The 27851-nt window shown below is 38.3% G+C and overlaps 1 protein-coding gene across 1 annotated transcript; it reads left to right on the top strand.

Moving 5' to 3' along the window:
* Positions 1-301: 301 nt before the first annotated feature.
* LOC136266471 (fibropellin-1-like) lies at positions 302-27227 on the top strand. Its single transcript, XM_066061486.1, has 9 exons — positions 302-322; positions 501-534; positions 23620-23991; positions 25324-25365; positions 25408-25654; positions 25896-26281; positions 26417-26515; positions 26572-26666; positions 26979-27227. The coding sequence occupies exons 1-9, from the start codon at positions 302-304 to the stop codon at positions 27225-27227; spliced, it is 1545 nt and encodes a 514-aa protein (XP_065917558.1).
* Positions 27228-27851: the final 624 nt, after the last annotated feature.

Raw genomic sequence — 27851 nt, 5'->3', positions numbered from 1 at the left:
AAAGCACATGCACTGTTAAAAATAAATAAATAAATAAACAATAATAGCTACACAAGGAAAAATAAATGTTCCACTCAGGACAGGAAAAAAATCTGTTGGGATAGTATAATTGTTGTTTGAGCAGCTGGGATCTGCAAGTTGCTGCAGACTGTTGAAGCAGAAATACTCTAATAGAGCATACACTATGACCAAAGGTTTCGCGGCGCCCGCCCCTTCCGGGACATGTCATGAAAGGTTTATGTGTAGCGATATAAAAGGGCACCGTCTCCCACTACCAACTGTATTAGTCATTACTGCGGAGATGTATCCTTCACTGATATTCGTGCTGGTGGTCTTACCACCAATAGGTAGGATTTGGCTACATGTAGCTATACAGCTATACGCGTATGCGGTTATGATTTTATTACTTGATGCATTCTTTGTTGTGTTTGTAGCTACAGCCCGCGGCATGTTCTTGTATACGTGTGATCCTCCATGCATCCATGGATCATGTTCAATAGCAAGTTCAGACACTGAGACAAGCAGCTTTTGCCAGTAAGTGTCATATGCAAACAGCCAGTATGCAAAATACTATTAGCTCTTTGCATATCTCATGTATACGTGATTCATTGCCTTAATTTGCTGTGTAAACATTCACATATAGTTTACACTGTCAACACATGTGGTAGCTATAAATGAGACAGAATTGTATAAATTGTATAAATAACTTGTGCACAATGATTTAAGTCAAACCTCCATTATGCATCTGTACATTGCTAATGATGAACATACTATATACATTCAACATTTTACTTACCTTTATGTCGAGTTATAATGCATGCTGCAGTAGTACAATACCCTCAAATCAAAGCTAGCTAAGTGGGGCAAGTCTAACTTTTTCACACAATACTGTAAAATATTTTTGCATGAATTGTTATGCAGACACTAGCTAGTTATCAACCAAAATTCTAGCCATGTTTTCAGCTGAGATAACATACAAGTGATCCAGCCCTTGAACAAAGCCAAGTAAAGTAGCACAATACAATTTCTTTTTCTGCGAAATTAATATTGCATCAGCCAAACACAGCAGGGGAGAACTTTGGATATTATGATTGCCAGACCATGCAATTATTTATGTACACTACTATTGATCGCTTGAATTATGTTGAATATATACTCATTTAGCTATGTAATATAATCTCCTGCTGTCTCTTAACTACTTTACTATAGGCTATAGCCATTGCTATAAATTACTCAAAGTGCTTACATAACCATCAACCACAAAACTTTACTTGGCATACTAGTGGTATAAACTCTCATATGAATCAGCAAATATTTAAAGAAATATAAACTGTTTATTTTAATCAACATAATGAATTGGCCAGCCTATATAATAACTAATCCAAAACAGCCAAGCTGTAAAAAAAGAGTGCAGCCCTGAAAGAGGCTATGGTGAAAAAAGATGTGAAATCCAAGGTGGCGGCCAAGAAATGGCTGTGATGGTAGGTTAACGGTAAAAATTTTAATAACAACAATTCAGGCAAATGTTGTGCCACTTGGTCTTGGCACCAAATTCACCTGAATTGTCGTTATTAAAATTTTTACCATTAACCTACCATCACAGCCATTTCTTGGCCGCCACCTTGGATTTCACATCTTTTTTCACCATAGCCTTTCTCAGGGCCGCACTCTTTTTTTTTTTACAGCTTGGCTGTTTTGGATTAGATTTCACTTCTTTTTGTATTTGTATAACCTATCTTTTTTTTCTTTACCACAGGAAGGAGAAAAGATGAAGCAGATGTTAAATCCTTAAAATATTTCTGATTTTATTAGTAAATGTACAAATTATATATAATACATGTATTTATTACAGAACTCTGTATATGGTGGTTTCTTTGTAACTGAACACTCTACAAGGTGACTTCTTCTAGCTGATCTTTCTAGCTGATCTTTCTAAGGGTGATTTATTTGCAGCTGAACTCTTTACATGATGGTTTCTGTGTAGCTGAACTCTCTATCTAAAGGTGACTTCTTCTAGCTGAACTCTCTACATGGTGATTTCTTTATAGCTGAACTCTCTACATGATGGTTTCTTTGTAGCTGAACTCTCTACAAGGTGACTTCTTCTAGCTGATCCCTCTACAGGGTGATTTGTTTGCAGCTGAACTCTTTACATGATGGTTTCTTTGTAGCTGAACTCTCTACAAGGTGACCTCTTCTAGCTGATCTCTCTATAGGGTGATTTGTTTCTAGCTGAACTCTCTACATGATGGTTTCTTTGTAACTGAACTCTCTACAAGGTAACTTCTTCTAGCTGATCCCTCTACAGGGCGATTTGTTTGTAGCTGAATTCTCTACAGGGTGATTTGTTTGAGGCTGAACTCTCTACATGGCGGTTTATTTGTAGCTGAACTCTCTACACGGTGACTTCTTCTAGCTGAACTCTCTACAGAGTGATTTGTTTGCAGCTGAACTCTCTACATGATGGTTTCTTTGTAGCTGAACTCTGTACAAGGTGACCTCTTCCAGCTGATCTCTCTACAGGGTGATTTGTTTCTAGCTGCATGAACTCTCTACAGGTGATTTGTTTGCAGCTGAACTCTCTACATGATAGTTTCTTTGTAGCAGAACTCTCTACAAGGTAACTTCTTCTTCCAGCTGATTCCTCTACAGGGCGATTTGTTTGTAGCTGAATTCTCTTCAGGGTGATTTGTTTGCAGCTGAACTCTCTACATGGTGGTTTCTTTGTAGCTGAACTCTCTACAAGGTGACTTCATCTAGCTGAACTCTCTACAGGGTGATCTTTTCGTAGCTGTACTCTCTACAGGGTGATATGTTTGCAGTTGAACTCTCTACATGATGGTTTCTTTGTAGCTGAACTCTCTGCAGGGTGATTTGCTTGTAGCAGAACTCTCTACAGAGTGATTTGTTTGTAGCTGAACTCTCCACAGGATAGTTTCTTTGTAGCTGGACTCTCTGCAAGGTGACTAGCTTGTAGCTGAACTGTCTAAAATATTAACTGCTTGCTGCTGAATTCCCTACAGCATAACTTGCAATCTATAATGGAGTAAGTCATGTACTACGTGAATGCTCTATTAGTATCTCGATCTCGCATTTGCTACACGGAGTTGACTTTGGAATCATAAGTCAGTGGTTTGTAAACCGATTATTATTATTACTATTATTATTATTATTGTTACTGAACAGACAGCACAGCTGATATGCTCAGGAAAAAAGCAATCATAAATGAAATTAGCTACGTAGTTACAAAGATTACAGTTATTGAGTTCCATATAATGTCAAGAAGTCACACAAGGAAATTGGTGGGGACTATTCTACGGAACGGAACGGAACGGAACGGAACGGAACGGAACGGAATGATGGACTAAACCACGGAACGAACGCTTTCTCAAATTGAAGCTTGCAACTTACCATTGCTGAAACTTCCCTTATAAGTTAGCAGTGGCATCTCCAGTGGGTGATTAAACATAAGATAAAAGAATTAACGGATCGATTGTGGGTTTTTGTTGGTTGTCATTAGTAACGAAGTATTATTGTGGGTTGAGCTGTATCAGTGATGTTCATCCATACGGAAGGGAACTTTATGTGAGCTGTTTTTCTTATTTAGACTTTAGAAAACAGTCTGGGCCAGTCTTTCAAGTCATAAGTCAGTGTATAAATAAAGCAAGCAGGAAGATACTGGTAACAGGAAAGAGCCAGCTGAATTAAAACTTGAAGAATTTTGTGCAGTGTGTGAGGAGCAAATATTTTGGCAGACCGCAAGGAGGGTATATTCTGCAAACATCACTGAAGTGTATGCATGGAGTTGTTTATATATTAACAGCTGGTGCAGTGGACTAATGCCGTATTCAATAGTGAGCTGATTTTATCTGTTGCACAATTCAAGGATGTGTCTGACTGCTAGCCTTGAATCAGGCTAAATGCCAAAACTCCAAGATCAGCCAAATCTCTATTATAAGCCGCATGTGAAACCATGCCCGTAGCCACCAGGCAAACGTGATTTGGACCAGGATGTGTGTGTAATTTCAATGTATCTAGTCGGACCTGAAATGGAACACTCACATTAATTACATACCACCTAAGAATCCTAGTGTAACATTTCACATGCTTCACTTCAAACAAAACAGGTTAAATTTGTTCATCTATTTTCAAGTGATTCCCAGTCCAGCTGGTCCATGAAATTACAATGGGATCACATGTATTTGTTACAGTGCGGGCTGTCCTGTGTTGGATCTACTCTAGAGTTGAAATTTCAAGGTAGACTCACTGCCAATGTACTGACACTAGTACTGTTGTAGCATGTTTAAGTGGAGGACAAATGAAATAGTAATGTTAGATTATTTATGTATACAAATTTTTCATAATGAAATTGATATCCCATTTTGATTTGTACTTCCACTTTGCAACATATTCAAGAACAAGAAGCTACCACACTTAATCTCCAACCACTGTTGTTAATTAACCAAGATCTCACTAGTCTGTAATTCACCTTACTGTAGTGATTTTATTGATTCGTCTGTATGTTTTCTTCATTTTCCTTTGAAGTTGTACCAAGAGTTCATAATAAGGTGGAGAGTGTCTAACTTGAATGCATTCACCAACACCCTGCTTAAAGTAACACCTTGGCCTTATTTCAGAACAAAGGCATTACCTTCTTCAGCAACACTAATCAACAGTTTTCTATCCCCCAGTAAAGGTGTTGATTTGATGAAAGGTGAACTTTATGCAGGGTGTTTGTACAGGCCATACTAAGAGTTAGACACTCTCCCATACAAATCAGTATTACGAACTCTTGGTTGTACAGTATAGGTAAACAAAGATAAGTTTCTCTCCCATCTTATTCTAGGGTTTCTATTGACAAGGAAAATTCAATTATTTGTATACAGGCTCAAAATTGAGAAAACATAAAGAAAGTTTGCTTTTGGATATTTAATGTCTCCAACCACAACAAAAATTCAATGAATCCATGCATGCATCTCATCACTGGTCGTCTGAACATTCTGAAAGTGATATCTCACTCAATCAACCATATAATCTGTTTATTAGACTGAATAAAGTCATGATTACCTAAACAATCACTTAATTAATGTTTTATAATTATCCTATTCCATTTTTCTGGAGGTTCCACTGATAAAATGCAATTTCAGCAATGATAGCAGCTAGCCAAGCTGCAAGTTGATTCAGAAAGCATTCCATTCTGTAAAATAGACCCCATCCAGAATTCAACTCAGCACTCAGGCTGAGATATCTGACAATAGTCCACTACTCTGTTAATGAATCATTGATGTTCACACAATATAGCCTCCCTGAGGTATCTGAATGTTTACTCCTCACACACTGCACAAAATTCCTTTAGATTCTGCTTAGACTGAGTTGATTCAGCTTGTCACCATACTTGTTTCCTTTGTAGTGTAGCTATACACATACTGATTTATGCCGATTAGAAAGGCTGGGCCTCAGACTGTACATTCTAAAGTCAAGTAAGTAAAAATAACTCACATACTAGTAAAAACAAGTCATGCATTAAGTTCCCTACTTGATATATCCGAAGATGAACACACTGAGTCAGCTATTCCCACAATTAGTACTTCGTTACTAATGACAACCAACAAGAACCCACAATCGATCCTTAAATTCGTTTTATCTTTCTTGGGGTACGTTTGATTACCTGTTGGAAGTGCCACTGATAACTTGTACAGCAATGGTAAGCTGCAAGCTTCAATCTGAGAAAGCATTTCGTTCCGCAGTTTAGTCCATCATTCCGTTCCGTTCCGTTCCGTTCCGTTCCGTTCCGTAGAATAGACCCCACCAAGGAAATTATTCAAACATCACACTAATTCGTATACAAGATCTAATTTTTATAGTAACAGAGTAATCAATGACTGGAATTCATTACCCCAATCTATTGTTGATTCTCCCACAGTCAATGATTTTAAAGCACTGCTGGACAGACACTACAGGACAGACAGTACAGTAATTCTTTATTTGATTTTGTATAGTAATTAGAATAGCTAAGTACATAATTAATTTTGTTTATGGATGTACAGGCATAAGCCTTTATCTTTAAAATACAAATACAAATGTTTGCAGTTCCGCTGAAAAAGAGTCAATATTGTTGCTCTCAATGATGGAAGATGGTAAGTTGTTCCAATCCTTAATTGATCTGGAGAAAAAGCTCTGTTGGTATGAATAGGTGGATGAGTTTGGTAGAATAAAATGATGTGGGTGATATAGTCTGGTGGATCTTGTCATTGGAATAAAATGAGGAGGGATTGTTCTGTACTACTACAAGGACTTTCTAAGATGACTATTCCAGCTACATACCAATTTTCAGCTCACTGCTCTAAGCGGTTTGCCTGGTAGGCGTGAAAATTATTGGGAGATAAACGTCATAATAATTGACAATTATATGAACAAATAATTACAAGGGGTCAGGAGTCCAGTCTCAGGGTTACCAAGTTATTACTAAAAAGTATGGAACCCTGGCAAGACCAAAAAAATAAACTACATACAAAACTAAACAATTATACATGGCTTCTCAACAGGTAAACAGATCAACTACATCCCAAGTAGTGGAAGCACGGGAGTTAAAGATCCTGTATTAACAGGAGATTGCAACACGAGCTGCTTGCTGAAGAATACAACGAATAGTATTCTTCGGTAGATGGCATAGTCTGGCGCCGCCCGCCCCTTCGCAAAAAGTAAGGGTCTGGTGAAATACAAATACCTAATCATTTCAAAAGGAATTCAATTAGACAGCGCACGTAATGCTTGTTACGTCAGATAATTGCACTTCAATTCGAACAAAAGCATTGTGTTGCCAAGGCGATTTCTGTGTGAACGTCATTGGCATGCACTAATTGACTAGCGCCGAATCTGGGCGCTAGAAATGATTTAGTATCTGTATTTCACCAGACCCTTACTTTATGCGAAGGAGCGGGCGGCGCCAGACTATAGATGGCATACATCGCTTAGTTTAGAGACAGTCTGTGGCATGAAATGGCCCAAACAGCCAACCTCAATTGTCACAAGATTAACTGAAAATCCAGCCTGTTGAAGGTCAGTCAGTAATGAACTATAGCGATCTTCTTTAGGCCACTCCAATTTGGTTTTATGCTTCTGGTCATCTAAAGTTTAGTTTTAGATGCGGGCGGGCGGAATTCAGCAACAAAGCACCGACGAAGTGACTGCTCAATTAGAGTAATTTACTGACTGTTCTATTAGAGTATATCGATCAGTACTATGCTGTCCATTTCTTGCACGCAGCAGGTTTTCACTGATAAAAGACATTATAGTGACACGTAAGTAGTTAGATTTAGCATGTTTGTAGCAGCCCAATATTTGTTTCTGAAATCCAGCTTTTTCAAAAATCTGATGCGGGCATATTCCCTATGTATTTCTGAAAATTCACTTTCTGTAGAAAAGGATGCGGGCGGTGGACCAGAAACATAATTACCAATTGGAGTGGCCTTAAAGTTCCTTGCAGCTAAAAGGTGATGTTCAGTATTAGCAACTACAGAGAGTTCTAATAATGCAATGGAATCTGTGGAAACTACCACGAGATCAGGTCTGCTTAAAGTAGATGTAATATGAGGTGGAATAGTACTTGGGGGACTAACACTTTCCTGGTAGCCAGGAAGATCTGCATAAATCTTATAACATGGTGGTAAATCCTTCTTAAAGTTGCGAACAAGAACCTGCAGAACAGAGTCATGACGCCAAGTGTATCTGCCTTGACCAAGTGCAATGGAACAACCAGTTTGTATTGTATTGTATTAATGCTTTACAGTGAACAGCACTGAAGGTCTGCAGCAACATGTGCTGCAGCCTTAGGATTACCTAACCTAATTTCAAGGACTTAGACTTAGTGACTTATAGCTGAAAAGGTGTAACAGAAAAGGGACCAAAGTAAGGAAAAAAATCCCTCCAGCCCCAGGAATCGAACTGCAGGTCACCCAATGTCTAGTCGGGGCCACACTCAGTCCCCTCCAGGAGGGATGGATTTTCTTCCTTAATCCTAAAGTATTTATTGTATTAATGCTTTACAGTGACCAGCACTGAAGGTCTGCAGCAACATGTGCTGCAGCCTTAGGATTACCTAACCTAATTTCAAGGACTTAGACTTAGTGACTTATAGCTGAAAAGGTGTAACAAAAAAGGGGCCAAAGTAAGGAAAAAAATCCCTCCAGCCCCAGGAATCGAACTGCAGGTCACCCAAGTTAAAATATGGTTAGTTGTTGGTTGAGTACAGTGACAAAGGGTACAAACTGGGCTAGTGATTATATTCCAGCAAGCCAGATTCATAGGTGTTGGTAAGGTGTCACAACCGGCACGCAATAAGAAAGAAAGTTGCTTTTCAGGTAAACCATACATTAATCTCTTCCACAAGGGAAAATTTTGTTCTAGGGTAACTAGACTATATCCAGGAATTTATTCTGTACGGTCAATGGTTCAAGAGTGGAATTCCAATAGCGAACATAAGAGGACCGTAAACTGGTACGAGCCTTGCTTTTAAAAGTAGAGGAATGGCTATTAGAAACTGAAGATTTAGCAGCAGAAAGAGCATCAAAAACAGCATCTGGTGCATCCTGAAAGACATCAGACAAGAGAGAATGCCACAATTCAACAATAATTGGGTCAACAGAGTGTTCAACAGCCAGGATATAAGATAGCTTAGCAGATTCCTTCAGATGAGGCAAAAAAGGAAGGTCTAAAACATCAGGATGGAAAACAGTTCCTGGAATGCAATTACAAGGTAAATTTAGCCACTATTTCACAAACCTCAGCACAGATGATTGAGCAGATTGAATGGATGACACTGTAAGCCTCTCCACAGCAATATGAAAGTGAAGTACAGATGTAACAAAGTTTTTAAGGATCCACACTTTGTATTCCCCTCTAATAGAACAGTTGTCAATACGCTGGAGATATACAATAAGATTTGCTGTTTGATGTTGTCAGAGGCCAGCTTACGAGTAGTAGTGGGAGAAATACCAATTGTCTTGCCTAGAAATTTCGTACAGTTAATACTACAGATATTGATAGTATTACCCAATGGCGGATCCAGGATGGGGCATTTGGGGCAAATGCTCCCCCCCCCCCCCCCCCCCCCCCTCCCTAACCTTGTGGAGGAGCCAGCCATACTTCTGATTAAAATAGCTACTAAACTTTGTCAGGCCGAGGGGTCCAACACGAAGACCTTAGATTCAATATTTGTAAAACTTTAGCAGGGATTTGGGATTTTGACCAGGATTTAATGTATTTCAAATATTTTGAAATACATTGAAATAAACCACTACAATTGTGCAAAGTATTTAATTACAGAATAGCAGTGCAAGATCTACTAAATTTGAATAATTCTGAATTATATTTTAGCTTTTTCTTCTTCAATATCTGTTTAACATTATGAATATTCTATTAGAATAGTTTCAACTGCTGCAGTTGACTGCTCTATTAGAGTATCTCGATCTTGTACAAAGAATAAACGGAGAATTGAGGAATAAAATACAAAAATTTACGGAATTTCAAGAAATTTAAAGATTTAAAAATTGGTTCAGTCTTAGAGATTTAAAGGATTTTATCCAAGATTTAAGGATTTGAATCCTGCTTAATGCTAGATTCCATACGTGTCGGACCCCTGTGTCAGGCCAAGAAACTCATGAAAATATGCACATTTTACTAGTATTTATTACAAATTCACCTGAAACCAAAGCGAACCAAAGTCAAACTAGCCGTGAAATGTCTTTCAGCACCTTCGTACGTACTAAGCGCCTCTAAAATAATTATCGCGTCGCAGTTGTTTAAGACATTCAGGGCCTTTAAACAACTTGTAAGACTTTACAACTATCTGAAAAGGCCAAAATGGCAAAAATCAACAGTGAGACACTACTAAGAGGTGATTATTTGCTACTTCAAAAATGCAGCACTGAACTAGAGAATCTGGCTCTCCCCAACCACTTAAAACTTAGCCTGTTTGTGCCCCTCCCCTTGCCAACTCCTGGATCCGCCCCTGTTACCAGTAGACATTGAGAACTCTGTAGTGGGCACGACACGATGGCTATTAAAATAAAGGGATAAACATTTGGGAGGTTGAAACTCAAAGCAGATGTCAGCAGCTTTCAGCACTAATGAAGTAAGAGCTTATTGATGTGAGTCAACTTTACTAGAAATGACAGTCAAATCATCAGCAAAACCTGTTGCTTTGTGAACTTTGGAGGAACAAGTCTTTGGTTCAGCAGAAGCTGCCCTAACAGAAGCTGAAGGTTGGGTGTTAATCGATTTATCGACTCGAAAGTTCTTACGGTAACGACCAGCAAAACACTACTCAACAGTATGTAAATCAACTGACGGCTCTATATCACCGTTGTCATAATGTAAACTACAGGAACCATCACAATGATAGCAGGTGACATTAGCTCTGTACCAACCAGCAGGAGAGTCTGTAGAAGAATCAGACCAAAAAACATAAATAGGTACACCAGGCATAGGTAAATCAGTTGAATGGGGAGCAAATAACAGAGCAGAGTACCCACAATGTTTTGAATTTGACAGGAAAACAAACAATGGGTTGATAGCTAGGTTAAACAAAAGGGGAGACAGTGGACCTCCCTGGAACACTCCCCTATTAATTTGGAATATTGTTGTGTTCCAATCAGCTGTAAAAACATAGGCACAGAGATGAGAATAGCAACTGATAATATATGAAATAAAAGCAGATGGTAGCTCCAAGTATTGTAGAATATCGAAAAGGTACTGATGGCAAACTGAACCAAAAGCATTTTCAGGTCCAGAAAAGACATAATAATGGGCTTCTTGGAAGACCTAACATTGGCTAACAGGGAGTCAATACTAAAGATGTGCTCCATTGTGCTGTTGATTCAAAAAAGAAAACCTTTTTGGATGGAAAGCAATTTGTTTGTTAAAACAAACTTCTCTAAGCGTAGTGATAATATACGATGAAAAAGTTTCAGGAAGGCTAGCATCACCTTTCTTATACAGTAGTATAGTTTTGCCCTGACACCATGATGCAGGAACAGAATGAGATTGTAAAAGAATCTTGGAGTACAGAGTAGCTAGAAAGTTGTGACAATACAGTATTTTTAAACCAAGCGCACGCCCACAGCCGGCTGAATGCCGGCTGTGGGCGTGCGCCTGGTTTACTGAAATTGTTTTCGTAAAAGTGTGTGTTTGTACCTATCTACCTATCTACCTATGTTTGTCCGTACGCACCCACGTGAGCAAAATCGTTTAATAACGATAAAAGCAGCTTTTACGTAAGAAGTAAAAGTGAAATGAAGTCTGTATTAAACTTCTGCACAGGTGAACTTTGCTCTGAGGTGGTTTCTTTTCGGCGGACTGAAATACGGGTGTGGTGACTTTCCTCAGACTACCTTCCCCTTGAGGTTTTCAGGCATTTAGCAACTGAAAAACAATGGTGCAGGCCTCGTACACTGCCAGGAATAGCCTATCGCTTCGAGTTGAAAGGGGGCGTATCCCTTACGTACGCGAACGAAAATGAAGAGCAGCTTTGAGGCTTTGTCGAGAGAATTTGTGGGAAACAAGTTGATGTTGTGCTACTTCTAAAAACCAGGCGCCATGCAGCTAGCTAACTCATCTGGAATAACTATAGACAGTATATGCTACTATGAATTAACCAACTATGTATTACTACTTTACAATAGGGTAGTTTGGGTTGTGCAATAATATAATTAGCTATTTCTCGTACTTCGTAATTCATGAAATATTCGTAATTCGTTCAATTACGTTGCTATGCACTGCTAAGGAAGCGTTTGTTAAATAAACCGCTTTTACCAACATATTACGCACAAAACTATCTTCTAAACTGTTTTATAGTGTGACTAACGTGTTTTTTCCCACAAATTCTCTCGACAAAGCCTCAAAGCTACTCTTCATTTTCGTTCGCGTACGTAAGGGATACGCCCCCTTTCAACTCGAAGCGATAGGCTACTCCTGGCAGTGTACGAGGCCTGCACCATTGTTTTTCAGTTGCTAAATGCCTGAAAACCTCAAGGGGAAGGTAGTCTGAGGAAAGTCACCACACCCGTATTTCAGTCCGCCGAAACGAAACCACCTCAGAGCAAAGTTCACCTGTGCAAAAGTTTAATACAGACTTCATTTCACTTTTACTTCTTACGTAAAAGCTGCTTTTACCGTTATTAAACGATTTTGCTCACGTGGGTGCGTACGGACAAACATAGGTAGATAGGTAGATAGGTACACACACACACTTTTACGAAAACAATTTCAGTAAACCAGGCGCACGCCCACAGCCGGCCTTCGGCCGGCTGTGGGCGTGCGCCTGGTTTAAAAACACGTTAGTCACACTATAAAACAGTTTAGAAGATAGTTTTGTGCGTACTATGTTGGTTAAAGCGGTTTATTTAACAAACGCTTCCTTAGCAGTGCATAGCAACGTAATTGAACGAATTACGAATATTTCATGAATTACGAAATACGAGAAATAGCTAATTATATTATTGCACAACCCAAACTACCCTATTGTAAAGTAGTAATACATAGTTGGTTAATTCATAGTAGTATATACTGTCTATAGTTATTCCAGATGAGTTAGCTAGCTGCATGGCGCCTGGTTTTTAGAAGTAGCACAACCAGGGCCGCCCAGAGAAATTAAGGGGCCCAGGGTAAAGAGTTAAAGTAGGGCCCTTGACCCAAGTTGTAAGTAGGGATTTCCAACTAAATTAAATAATTAACATTCCATACATTCATTGGTATGAACAATATTGTGCATTTTGTCAGGGTCATTTTAGTACAAACCCCACCTCAATCAGTGGTTCCTATCAAAAGATATAAGGAAAAGAAGTTGACAGTGTGATGATTTTTGTGTACAGCATTTCAATGCTTTTTATGTATATTGCATGGCACCAAACACAATATACAAAGTGTCATAAATCTAGATAGGAAACTAATAACGACATGAAATTTTCACCACATATCTATTTTATGAAGAACAGCATATGAAGTAAGTAAAACCTCTCAAAAGTGACCACTTCTTGTAGACTGACCACTCAGAATATTACATGAATAAAGCAAGTGATGCATAAATAAAACTGTGTATTATGTAATACTAAATATATATACACAGGTACTTAATGCATTTTCAAGGATAACTAACTAGAAAAATCGGTAATATTTTATAAATGGCAAGTACTGGCATCACAAGTCGCAATTAACACGTACTTCGGAAACATGACAATCAGATAACACAAAGTAAGAGCAACATTATTTTAAAAATACATTTGTTTGGACACTGTTCAGCTTTATTTGTCACATTGTAAGCACTAAGGATGATAATTATTATATAACACAATGACATCACTGTACTACAAAGAGAAATTATAAATAGTTTCTGATCAAAATTACAATCACTGAAGCTGCTATAAAATGGATCAAAACAGCAGTAAACACACCAGAATATAACAACAGGTACGTGTGAAGCCATGTAAGGTTGGTATCACATGCCAGTCTCCACTTTTGAACAGATTATGCTCAACTTTGAACCTTATTTTGCAATTCCGCGCAAGACAACAAACTGCTCACCTTCAAACTGTACTTGCATCGATGCAGGGGGGTGCCTTGAAGCCCAGGGTGATTGTAATGCTGAATTCTGAGCACTGTTAGATGGCGATTTACCTTTAAAAGGGCCATATTTCCATCGTAATCCAACATCAATCGTCCTCCAATCAAAAAACACATGGAAAAATCGAAATCAGCATAATATACGGTTTGCCCAGAACCACTTTCTTCGTCCTCATCAGCAGCAGATTCACGCGGAAACACTCGGAAACTTCGGCTATCACAGGTGCCACATTCTTCCAATTAGAATTACGTACGCAATTATTTGTATGGGCTTCCTATGGGGGATTTTTATTTCTCAAACTTTGATTTGCTGTTTTCAATAAATACCGCATGGATTTTAATCCAGTAAAGTGCAATACAAAGTACGAAGCATTGGCTACCATTTACTGGAACGACAGCTTGTGAAACGTTTATTGAAGGTGTATAATTTAAGTAGCAAAAATATGTGTGAAAAATTGGTAGGTTGGAAATCGCTATTGTAAGGTGAAGACCAAAAAAAAAAAAAAAAAAAAAGGTCACAACCTGCTGGCAATGGCAATAACTACCCATCACCAACCATATCTCCTTATCTATAAGCTTGCTACACTGCTCCTCTGAAGAATACTGTGACTGCTCTATTAGAGTATTTAGATCTGACTGCTCTATTAGAGTATATCGATCTTTTAAACAGGAATTCAGGGGGCCCTTCATGGGGCCTCCTGGGGCCCCTTTCAGGCTGGGGCCCGGGGAAAAATGCCCCAGTTGCCCCCCCCCCCCCCCCCCCCCTGTGGGCGGCCCTGAGCACAACATCAACTTGTTTTTCGTAAAAGTGTGTGTGTGTGTGTACCTATCTACCTATCTATGTTTGTCCGTACGCACCCACGTGAGCAAATCGTTTAATAACGGTAAAAGCAGCTTTTACGTAAGATGTAAAAGTGAAATGAAGTCTGTATTAAACTTCTGCACAGGTGAACTTTGCTCTGAGGTGGTTTCTTTTCGGCGGACTGAAATACGGGTGTGGTGACTTTCCTCAGACTACCTTCCCCTTGAGGTTTTCAGGCATTTAGCAACTGAAAAACAACGGTGCAGGCCTCGTACACTACCAGGAATAGCCTATCGCTTCGAGTTGAAAGGGGGCGTATCCCTTACGTACGCGAACGAAAATGAAGAGCAGCTTTGAGGCTTTGTCGAGAGAATTTGTGGGAAAAAACACGTTAGTCACACTATAAAACAGTTTAGAAGATAGTTTTGTGCGTAATATGTTGGTAAAAGCGGATTGTTTACCAAACGCTTCCTTTGCAGTGCATAGCAACGTAATTGAACGAATTATGAATATTTCATGAATTACGAAATACGAGAATTAGCTAATAATATTATTGCACAATCCAAAACTACCCTATTGTAAAGTAGTAATATATAGTTGGTTAATTCATAGTAGTATATACAGTCTATAGTTAATTCCAGATGAGTTAGCTAGCTGCATGGCGCCTGGTTTTAGAAGTAGCACAACATCAACTTGTTATTCACGAATCTCGATCGTGCAAATGTTATTATTATTATTATTATTAACACTTTACAGTGACCAGCACCTTTGGTTTCATGTCATATCTCCATGATCTTAATTTCGATTGTTTTAAAGCCACCAAAAGGCACTCTTACAATGGTTGATCTATCCACAAACCGATTTTCAACTCATTCCATGAAACGGTTTACCCTTAGTCTCGCGTGGCCAGACCGCTTTTTCTCAGCACGGCGCTTATCGATTAAAATTATAAGCGCCTGCTCGAAAAAGCGCCTAAGCGCCTTTTTCGAGCAGGCGCTTATAATTTTAATCGATAAGCGCCGTGCTGAGAAAAAGCAGTCTGGCCACGCGAGACTAGGTTTACCCTGTAGGCGTGATAACAAATCGATCTTGTTTTACGCGAATAATCAATCATAACTCCTGAACCATTCACCAATTTGTACCAAATTTGATACTAGGATTCGTCGTTGGACTCCCTTTATGTGTGCCAAATTTCAAGGCGATCGGAATACGCGTTTGTACTTTATAGCAATTTTTCAAAAGACGAAGAAAAAACTTTTTTTAAAAACAAAGAAATAAAAACGAACTTTTGGGCACTAATATCTGGGAAATGGCTAAGGCGATTTTCTTCAAATTTGGTATGTGGGGTGGTCTACCTGGCAGACACCTTTGCAGCAAAACTGGTTCCAATCGGATGAAGGATCACGGAGCTACAAAGGTGTGAAAACCATGTTTTCTTTCTACCGGAACCCGTCAATATACTCTCGGTGTGGCGTGCCGGCTTCTTGGGCCGCACAACGCACTACCGTGTGTCTTGATTTTCACATAATGTGGTCACCACATTGTCTTCTGTGGTAGATTCTTTTCCAGACATAATCCATCAGTTTGCCTGGGAAGGTATATACCACATTAATGATATACATTGCTATGTGCAGCTTCATGTTACAAAGGTCCAGACATTAATAACTACCTATTCCAAGAATGATCATACTCATTGAGATTATTGTATACAATCTTTTAGTACAAAGTAATCCTTGTTCCTCGAATAGCTGCGTAGGATCCATGGTAATAGATCATTCTAACTTTTTTTTCAATTGACAAACACAAGTGAAGTTATGAAGCCCCTCTTTGAAGTATTAACTAAAATCAATCATTGTTGTATATCATCGTCATCGTAGGCATCTCAATACTGGAGGTCCATCATTCTCATGCCATGTTTAAGTTGCAGTGACCCACCATTTATTCAGTTTCTATTTATCAGTTTGTGGTAAATATTTAGAACTGACTTACATCATGTTACATGTATTCTGCATGCATGTCTTCTAGCTATTTAAGTGGATAAATAAATATGTTACTAGCTCAGTGTGTATCAAAACCCAATCAATGTACTGAAGGCTCCACAAGTTGATAACTACACAACTATGGTACTATATCCATTCTTAGTTTCCACTTATTGCTGCACCTGTGTAGAGACGTTCATGGGAAAGTGGTTTGTAGTGTTGAACTTGCTGACAGGGTAAGATGTCATTGCAATTGTCTGTATCAGTGAACAAGTGAATATTCATTAGTTTCACTGGCCTCATGTGGCACTTCAAAGACTAGTTTTTGGCCCAGTTCTTTCTCTTGTCTTTCTTCATACATACTTTCAGCGACTTTAAAACTATGTTTTCACTCATGTATAATTGACCAATTAACCTATTAGCTGACCAACTCTTTTATTTTTGCCACAAACAATTTGACAGAATTTATAATTATTTCATATAATATGATAGAAGAATGTCATATAATTATCAATACTAGAATAGTGAGAGGCAATTCCCCATACTTAAGTTATACCATAAAATTATAATATACGTAGATATTTTGCAGCTTGCAGTAAGCACCTTACATTATGTTACATGATCTTTGCATGCCCTTATAGCAGTGCTAGCTATTAAAATGGACAAATAAACAAACCTTAAATCAATTTGCTACTGGCTCAGTAAAAAATTCAGCAGTAATTTTAAATCCATCAAAGGCTCTCCACTGTCATTAGTTATGTATCCATTCTTAGGTCCAATCTAAACATTAAGTTAGTGTGCAGAGACATGAGAAAGTGGTTTGTAGCATTGGTAGGATTAGCTGTGTGTTGTAAATATTTGCATTGGTGAACAAGTGAAGATTCAATAATTTCCCTAGTCTCATGTATGGCATCTTTTTGGTCCTAGTCCTTTCTCTTGCCTTTCTCTATACATGTGAGCAAAACCTTTCCACGAATTTAAAATTTAATTGGCCAATTAACCCATTAACTAACTATAGCTTATTCATTTTTAACCACAAAAATCCTAGCAGAATTTAAAATCTTGATTATTTCACATAATATGATATATAGCAATTGTATAGCAGAGGGCAGCAAATTCTGCAGTTTGTATATAACCATGTATGTTGCATTTTAAGCTTCTAATTCACAGCTCGGCTGCATATGCTGCACCTATGTCACTACCTTAATGGTTGCGTGAAAGATAATACTCTTGTGTGACCATATGAAAGTAGACTACTACTGTCTGAAAGGCACGGCGATGAATATCATATCTATAGCTTATAGCAAATGCAAGACCACATCACTGTCTTCAAAATATGTGAAGTAGCGCCACACTATATAGTGTATTATATCATCTGTAATAATATATCTAATCAAAAACAGCCAAGCTGTAAAAAAAGGTGCGGCCCCCAAAAAGGCCATGGTAAAAAAGATGTGAAATCCAAGGTGGCGGCCAAGAAATGGCTGTGATGGTAGGTTAATGGTTAAATTTTAATAACAACAATTCAGGTGAATTTGGTGCCAAGATCAAGCGGTACAAAATTCACCTGAATTGTCATTATTAAAATGTAACCATTAACCTACCATCACAGCCATTTCTTTGCCGCCACTTTGGATTTCACATCTTTTTTCACCATGGCCTTTTTGGGGGCCGCACCTTTTTTTACAGCTTAGCTGTTTTTGATTAGATATCACTTCTTTTTGTATTTGTATACTGCAAAGCCGGCTTATGGCTGGCTTTGGGGCTTTTTTAACCCATGTGTTTTTTTCTTTACCACAGGAAGAAGAAAAGAACTTAAAGAAGATTTTTAATACTTCAATTATTTTTGATTTTATTAGTAATTATACAAATTATATACATATATTTATTACATGCCCATTATTCCCCACAGGATATTTTTTTGCAGCTGATCTCTCTACTGGTTGACTTGAAATGTAGCTAAACTATATACAGGATGGTTTCTTTGTAGCTGAACTCTCTACAAGGTGACCTCTTCTAGCTGGTCTCTCTACAAGGTGATTTGTTTCTAGCTGAACTCTCTACAGGTAATTTGTTTGCAGCTAAACTCTACATGGTGGTTTCTTTGTAGCTGAACTCTGAACTCTCTACATGATGGTTTCTTTGTAGCTGAGCTCTCTATAAGGTGACTTCGTCTAGCTGAACTCTCTACAGGCTGATTTTTTTGTAGCTGAACTCTCTACAGGGTGATTTGTTTGCAGCTGAACTCTCTACATGATGGTTTCTTTGTAGCTGAACTCTCTACAAAGTGACTTCGTCCAGCTGATCTCTCTACGGGGTGATTTGTTTGCAGCTTAACTCTCTACATGGTGGTTTCTTTGTAGCTGAACTCCCTACATGATGGTTTCTTTGTAGCTGAACTCTCTACAAGGTAACTTCTTCTCTATAGGGTGATTTGTTGTAGTTGAATTCTCTACAAGGTGGTTTTTTTGAGGCTGAACTCTCTACATGGCGGTTTCTTTGTAGCTGAACTCTCTACAGAGTGATTTGTTTGCAGCTGAACTCTCTACATGATGGTTTCTTTGTAACTGAACACTCTACAAGGTGGCTTCTTCTAGCTGATCTTTCTACAGGGTGAATTGTTTGTAGCTGAACTATCTACAAGGTAACTTCTTCTAGCTGATCTGTCTACAGGGTGATTTGTTTGTAACTGAACTCTCTGCATGATGGTTTCTTTGTAGCTGATCTCTCTACAAGGTGACTTCTTCTAGCTGATCCCTCTACAGGGGGATTTATTTGTAGCTGAACTCTCTACAAGTGATTTATTTGCAGCTGAACTCTTTATGTGGTGGTTTCTTTGTAGCTGAACTCTCTATATACAAGGTAACCTCTTCTAGCTGATCTCTCTACAGGGTGATTTGTTTCTAGCTGAACTCTCTACAGGTGGTTTTTTTGCAGCTAAACACTCTACATGGTGGTTTCTTTGTAGCTGAACTCTGTACATGATGGTTTCTTTGTAGTACAAGGTGACTTCTTCTAGCTGAACTCTCTATGGGGTAATTTCTTTGTAGCTGAACTCTCTATATGATGGTTTCTTTGTAACTGAACTCTCTACAAGGTGAATTCTTCTACCTGATCTCTCTACTGGGTGATTTGTTTGCAGCTGAACTCTCTACATGGTGGTTTATTTGTTGCTGAACTCTCTACAAGGTGAATTCTTCTACCTGATCTCTCTACAGGGTAATTTGTTTGTAACTGAACTCTGTACAAGTGTGTTTTTGTGGGTGATCTCACTGCAGGTTGATTAATTTGTTTGTAGCTGAACTCACTAAAGGGTGATTTGCTTGTAGCTGAACTCCTTGCATTGTGTCTAGTTTCTAGCTGATCTCTCTACAGGGTGATTTGTTTGTAGCTGATCTCTCTACAAGTTGATTTGTGTGTAGCTGATCTCTCTGCAGGTTGATTAATTTGTAGCCGATCTCTCTACAAGGTAATTTGTTTGTAGCTGAACTGTCTATAAGGTGCTTTGTTTGTAGCTGATCTCTCTGCAGGTTGATTTGTTTTAGCTGAACTCTCTACAGGGTGATTTACTTGTAGCTAAACTCCTTACATTGTGTCTAGTTTCTAGCTGATCTCTTTACAGGGTGATTTGTTTGTAGCTGATCTCTCTACATGTTGATTTGTGTGCAGCTGATCTTTCTACAGGTTGATTTGTTTGTAGCCGATCTCTCTACAGGGTAATTTGTTTGTAGCTGAACTCTGTACAAGATGTTGTTTTTTTTGTAGGTGATCTCACTGCAGGTTGATTTGTTTGTAGCTGAACTCACTAAAGGGTGATTTGCTTGTAGCTGAACTCCTTACATTGTGTCTAGTTTCTAGCTGATCTCTCTACAGGGTGATTTGTTTGTAGCTAATCTCTCTACAAGTTGATTTGAGTGTAGCTGATCTCTCTGCAGGTTGATTAATTTGTAGCCAATCTCTCTACAAGGTAATTTGTTTGTAGCTGAACTGTCTATAAGGTGATTTGTTTGTAGCTGATCTCTCTGCAGGTTGATTTGTTTTAGCTGAACTCTCTACAGGCTGATTTACTTGTAGCTGAACTCCTTACATTGTGTCTAGTTTCTAGCTGATCTCTCTACAGGGTAATTTGTTTGTAGCTGAACTCTCTATAAGGTGATTTGTTTACAGCTGAACTCTCTACGTGGTGGTTTCTTTGTTGCTGAACTCTCTACAGGGTGTTTTGCTTGTAGCTGAACTCTCTACAGGGTGATTTGTTTCTAGCTTATCTCTCTACAGGTTGATTTGTGTGTAACTGATCTCTCTAAAAGCTGATTTGTTTGTAGCTGATCTCTCTGCAGGTTGATTTGTTTCTAGCTGATCTCTCTACAAGTTGATTTGTTTGTTGCTGATCGTTCTAAAAGTTGATTTGTTTGTAGCTGAACTCTCTGCAAAGTGTTTTGTTTGTAGCTGACCTCTCTTCAGGGTAATTTGTTTCTAGCTGATCTCTCTACAGGGTGATTTTTTTGTAGCTGACCTCTCTTCAGGGTGATTTGTTTCTAGCTGATCTCTCTACAGGGTGGTTTTTTGTAGCTGACCTCTCTTCAGGGTGATTTGTTTCTAGTTGATTGCTCTACAGGTTGGTTTGTTTGTAGCTGAACTCTCTACAGGGTGATTTGCTTGTAGCTGAACTCCTTACATAGTGTCTAGTTTCTAGCTGATCTCTCTACAGGGTGATTTGTTTGTAGCTGATCTCTCTACAAGTTGAATTGTGTGTAGCTGATCTCTCTGCAGGTTGATTTGTTTGTAGCCGATCTCTCTACAAGGTAATTTGTTTGTAGCTGAACTGTCTATAAGGTGATTTTTTTGTAGCTGATCTCTCTGCAGGTTGATTTGTTTTAGCTGAACTCTCTACAGGGTGATTTGTTTGTAGCTGAACTCCTTACATTGTGTGTAGTTTCTAGCTGATCTCTCCACAGGGTGATTTGTTTGTAGCTGATCTCTCTACAAGTTGATTTGTGTGTAGCTGATCTCTCTGCAGGTTGATTTGTTTGTAGCCAATCTCTCCACAGGGTAATTTGCTTGTAGCTGAACTCTCTATAAGGTGATTTGTTTGTAGCTGATCTCTCTGCAGGTTGATTTGTTTTAGCTGAACTCTCTACAGGGTGATTGCTTGTAGCTGGACTCCTTACATTGTGTCTAGTTTCTAGCTGATGTCTCTACAGGGTGATTTTTTGTAGCTGAACTCTCTACAGGGTGATTTGTTTCTAGCTTATCTCTCTACAGGTAGATTTGTGTTGATTTGTTCATTGCTGATCGCTCTAAAGGTTGATTTGTTGTAGCTGAACACTCTGCAAAGTGTTTTGTTTGTAGCTGATCTCTCTAAAGGGTAATTTGTTTGTAGCTGAACTCTCTCCACAGTGACTTAATTGTAGCTGAATTCTCTACAGGGTGCATGACTTGTTTATAGTTGAACTTTCTTCAGTGTGACTTGTGATGTTCTGAATCTCTATGGTGATATATTTGCTTAACTCTCCACATGGTGACTTGCTTCTTGCTGAACTGTCTATAAGATTAACTGTTTGCAGCTGAACTCCCTACAGAATAACTTGTGATGCAATAAAATTCTATAATGGAGTAAATAAATTAGCCGAATGCTCTATTAAGGTGACTGTTCTATTAGAGTATCTCGATCTCGCATTTGCTACAAAGAGTTGGCTTTCGAATTATAACTCAGTGGTTTGTAATCCGATTCTTCTGTACTACTGCAAGGACTTTCTATGAAGATTATTCCAGCTATACACCGATTTTCAGCTCATTGCTCTAAGCAGTTTGCCTAGTAGGCGTGAAAACGAATACTTTTTTTATTCATAAAAATCGATCGCGTAATTGTGACACAGGTTGGGTTTTGTGTCATATCTCCATGGTCTTTATCTCGATTCCTTTCAAACTACCAAAAGGCACTCCTACGATGGTTACTCCATCTACATAGCAATTTTCAACTCATTCCATGAAGCGGTTTACCCTGTAGACGTGGCAACAAATCGATCTTGTTTTACGCGAATAATCGGTCATAACTCCTGAACAATTCATCGGATTTGTACCAAATTTGATGCTAGGATTCGCCTTTGGACTCCCTTTCTGTGTGCCACATTTCAAGGCGATCGGAGTACGCGTTTGCTTGTTATAGCAATTTTTGCAAGTGTGCGAAAAGACGAAGAAAAAAAAAACGAAACTTTGGCAGCTTGTATCTCGGAAATGGCTGGAGCGATTTCCTTCAAATTTGGAATGTAGGCTCCCTTGGCTGGCGGGCAACTGTGTAGCAAATTTGGTTCCAATCAGATTGGTGATCACCGAGATATAAAGGTATGAAAATGATGTTTTCGTTCTTCCTGTCAATATACTCACGGGTGTGCTTCTTGGGCCGCACGACACACTACCGTGTGTCTTGATATTATCTGTTAGTGCTTTAAACAACAAAATAACTTAGCAACTACCAATTCATCACTTGTTATACATAAGTTACATTGATACAATATACTTTAGGATACTAATAAAATCGCTTCTTGGTTATTACACCTGTTAGTCTAATTCTATTTATTGCAAAAATGTCAGTCATCTTACCATGTGTCTACCCTAACATATGAATAAAGTTATCCCCAATATTCATGACATTGTGACTGTTCTATTAGAATATTTCATCAAAATGAGTGTTATATTAGAGTATTTAATTTTGTAAAACAATAGTCAGTAGAGTACCTTATTTGGACACAACTGCCAGTCATCTATTAGCATAGGAATTGCACTTACTGAGGTAACCAAAACAGTCACGCTGAAAAAGTTACAGATGCTAGAAAGAAAGCGGCAGCCAAGAAGTGGCTACAATTTAACAAATGACATTAGCACCAAAGCAAATGTTGTTCATAATTCACCTATAGATGATTTACATGCATGTCTGTGAAATCACTGATATTCTGATATTCTGTAGATGTGATCCTCTATGGTATGGTGATGACTGTTCAGTGTTTTATTGTGATCGTCCTGAAGCCAACTTATGTAGAAATGGTGCCACTTGTCAGCCACTAGCCAACTATACTGACTATGAATGCCAATGTGCCACAAATTACAGAGGAGAATTTTGCACAGTCAGCCATTTTAACTGTAGTAATACTACATGTAGTGGACATGGCAAATGTTTAGATAATGGTCTTGATCCACCTGGTTATCAGTGTGAGTGTGATGTAGGATTTAGTGGATCAAATTGTGAAGAGAATATTGATGACTGTGTTGGTGTTAATTGTAACAATGGTACCTGTGTAGATGGTATATCAAGCTATTACTGTTCTTGTAATGTAAATTACACTGGTAGTCATTGTGAAGATGTGGACTACTGTGCCATACACAGTGCTGTGGGATCCAATGGCTGTAATAGTGGTATGTGTTGTCCCAATGGTGGTACTTGTATTAATGTACCAGAAGAAGAGAGACATGAATGTGCCTGTCCTCCTCCTTGGTTGGCAGTTCATAGTTGTCGAAGACGTGCAGTACTCTGTGCTTGTCATAATGGTGCCACTTGTGAAGATGATGGCCTTCACTACACCTGCACATGTCCATCAGGTTAGTCATATTGATGGTACATAAAACTAAACTACATTTTGTACTGACACGCATGCCAAAAGTCCTTACTGTCAGTGTGCATTGTCACATAAAATTATGCTTTTCTTACCAGTGATAATATGATTAGCTGTCTAGCTAATTTGCTCAGCAATTTGTCTACCCAATCTGTCTACCCTTTAGGCCAGACAAACTTGATCACTTGTTTCTCATCCACAAAAAATTCAGATTTCCATGCGGGTGGGAGGTCATTTTTCATTATTCATTATTGAAGAAAGTACTCCATATCAAGCTGTCTGTTAGTACAAAGCGGGTTAGCTAAAGCCTTTTAAAAACTAATAATGCGTTTTACCACCGTTTCTGAGATGCAAGTGATATTTGTTGTGCTGGAAAATGATAGCCAGCCTTCTTAGCATCAAAATATGCGTGCATGGGATTGATAACAGCAATGATGAAATTAGAGGCAGTAAAAAGGATGCAGGAGGGATGGGAGACAATTAATCAAGTTTGCCTAGCCTTAACTTCAAAAAGAAAATTCCTAACCACCAAGCAGAATATAGGTTGCTAGATATGGAGACCTACAGACACAGGCTGTTTATTGTGCTAATGCATACAATTAAACCTACAGCTTCCCTCTCTGATGGTAACTGAGCAGAGGTAGGCTACTATATACTATATAGAATGAAAAAAAAAGTCATTATGAAGTACTGAAACCTCAAGATTACATGCAGTTCACTGCACGGATTATAGTAGGAGTATGTTATAGTTAGAATATGATGACAAGTTTCTCCAGGATGATGTTGATTACTTCCTTTGGCTGCAGTCAAGCCATATCATTTAAAGACTATATAAGTTGGCTTGATTTTTGTCCATCTTGTTGTTTAATCAGTAGTAAACAACTGCAGGCAAGACCATAGATTACTAAACTCACTTCAAATTTTACTTAGATAGTAACCTCATCACTAGACATCAAAACAGTAGAGTTTATCCATAAATCTTCTTTATATCAGTTTTGATGTCAGCATGTGAAGCACCAAATTTTTCACTTGTTTTATTTTTAAGCACAAGCCAAATAACATCTTCGGACATTTTGACATAAACAACTGAGAAATAATATATATATTATTGTTTAAATCAACTCACTGCTTAATAAGTGTGTACCATGTTTCACTGGAAGAGATTGTGATGTTGAGCTACGAGAGTGTACCACAAATCCTTGTCATAATAATGCAAGCTGTTTAGAAGTTGGAGTAGAACAATACTGCCAGTGTCTTCCTTATACAACTGGTGAATTTTGTGAATCACAATAATATTATGATCCTTGTGATGGTGTAGAGTGTCACAATGGTGGTAGTTGTAGATCAGACTTTGTGACAGGTAAATATTACACAGTGTGTCAATGTGCTGATGGGTACACAGGCCAAGACTGCTCCACCGATGTTGATGAATGTACAAACAGCACCCATTGTGAAAATGGTGCCACATGTACAAACCTACATGGATCATTTCACTGTAACTGTGTCAGTGGATTTATTGGCGATCATTGTCAAATTAACATCGATGACTGTGAGAATGTCACGTGTCAGAATGGTGGTAGTTGTTCGGATCTTACTAACAACTTTCAGTGTAATTGTCTTTCTGGTTATCATGGAAAATTCTGTCAATGGTTAACCAATCAAACATGTGCAGGAGCTAGCAATACTAGATTTGGCTGTACCCCCTGACCATACTAGGGAGTGTGTTGACAACTTTGAAGGTTCAAATGGCAAACAAATAAAATGAGGAAATATCAGTCTGACTATTGGATTTGAATGCAGATGTAATGATGGATTTGTTGGTGATTTGTGTGACGAAGTAGTTCCATATTGTAATAGAAATCCATGCACTAGTCCAGATCGATATGACAGGTGTATAACTAACTACACTAATCCATCCATTCCCCACTGTATATGCAAGACTGGCTATGAAGGAGAAGGATGTGAAATTGATGTGGACTTATGTGAGAACTCTCCTTGCCTCCACAATGGCACCTGTCATGATAATGGAACATATTATTCTTGTCAGTGCCCACCAAGGTACAGTGGTGACAATTGCTCCATAGAGCAATGCATGGATGACACTTGTGGCAGTGCTGGATCTTGTTACAATACTGCTACTGGACCAAGATGTACATGTGGTAATGGGTACACAGGCCCATACTGTTCTGTTGATATCAATGAATGCTTAGCAAACAACAATCCTTGTATAACTGGTGCAGAATGCATAAATTTTCATGGCTCATTTCACTGTGTTGGTGGGTTTCTGTATAACTATGTACCATACATACTTGAGCTACACTAATTGAAATAAAATTAATATGAGATTGTGAACTTCCCATCTCATACTCACAGTACCTGTGTAGTTATGTACATAATATGTTAAATCATAGATAAGGTACAGTGCCCAATGGAAACAGATGATTTTGGTATAATTTGGCCAGTCACCGGAGCAAGTACAAATATTATCATATCATGTCCTGGAGGAATCAGTAAGTACTGACAGTGTTAATTAATATTTTAATATTACATAACAAAACTGTCACAGATAATGCAACTCGTTATTGTAATGATTCTGGTGACTGGCAGTCATCGAATGTCACAACATGTAGATCATATGAGTATACTATAATATCAATACAGGTATTGATAAGTGACTATATTTTAAATAAGTGCAAATGTGCATTTATCATGGAAACATAAGTAGCAACATAAAATGACTATAGGCCACATAGACTTAGTTATTACTTTCTCATCCACCAATACACAAAATAGCAATGCAGATGAACCAATTTGTGTTTATATTTTTGGCTGAATTAGATTGTTAAGAATATAACTTTTTAGCTAGTTACTAACTTGATATGAAAAAAATCATTTATGCAATAAGGAAACAAATGCAGGCAGGAATGATAAGATCTTAGCCACAATACAGTTTGAAATGTCTTTTCAATTTAGACACAACAAGTCAACACTGCACAACTACTGGAAGCTGCACGACTGTCAGCTGATATCGTCAACCATTTGGCCACCATTACTGCCCCAACAGTAGGTGCTTCAGCACTTCCACTAGACCTAGGAGCTACTGTAGATGTAATCAACACAGTTATAGGGTATGCAAGATATAATGGTGTAGCTATATACTCAGTCCTCTATGATACAGCACTGCAACCACAAGTGGAGCCATTGAACAAGAAGAATTCGTGAATGTATGTAGAGATTTAACTGTAATACCATTCACCATGCAGCATGCATATATACATCTATTCAATAAAGCTACACGGTTGAAGAACATCATAATATGTGCTCATTGTTTTAGGATGTTGTAAAGATATATAATAATATTCTGAATACCACAAATACACCTGGATGGATAGAACTTCAAGTGGTAAGGTATTGCTTAAACGAAGTCTTTATCAATCTTACTCTATTGACAGATAAACCGCACACAAGGTCAAGTGTTGTTAAAGAATGCAGAGCAATTTAGTTTCCAGTTGGCAAAAGCACTGAATGTTTCCCAGACAAATAATAGGATAATTTCTGCTGAAAACATAAGTAAGTAAAATTCAGATTTCTGGAAGTATTTTATTTCTTAATATTCAACTACGTAGTAATAACTGTCCAAGTAGTTGATGTGACCAATGATGAAAATATATCAGACCTCTTGTGGCCACCTCCAGATGTGTTGGAACAAGCTAAACTATTTAATGATAACATTCCATTAGTGTCTATTGTAATCCCAGGAGATCTAATTCAAAAGAGAGGAATGGGTTAGTATGTAATAATAACCATGTGTTGCAGCTTTATTGACTTGCATGTGTAATCTTAGAT

The sequence above is a fragment of the Dysidea avara genome, chromosome 9 (genome assembly GCF_963678975.1).
Source record: "Dysidea avara chromosome 9, odDysAvar1.4, whole genome shotgun sequence".
Taxonomy (NCBI): Eukaryota; Metazoa; Porifera; class Demospongiae; order Dictyoceratida; family Dysideidae; genus Dysidea; species Dysidea avara.
The sequence above is the reverse complement of the archived record's forward strand: the minus strand, read 5'-3'. Positions and strand labels throughout refer to the sequence as shown.

Bases quoted from the DNA above. Each gene is read 5' to 3' on its own strand.
- LOC136266471 (XM_066061486.1), top strand. From the start codon at position 302: ATGTATCCTTCACTGATATTC. The intron at 25,655-25,895 runs GTTAACCAATCA...TCGATATGACAG, and splicing joins CATGGAAAATTCTGTCAATG to GTGTATAACTAACTACACTA. The intron at 26,282-26,416 runs GTGGGTTTCTGT...GTTAAATCATAG, and splicing joins TGGCTCATTTCACTGTGTTG to ATAAGGTACAGTGCCCAATG.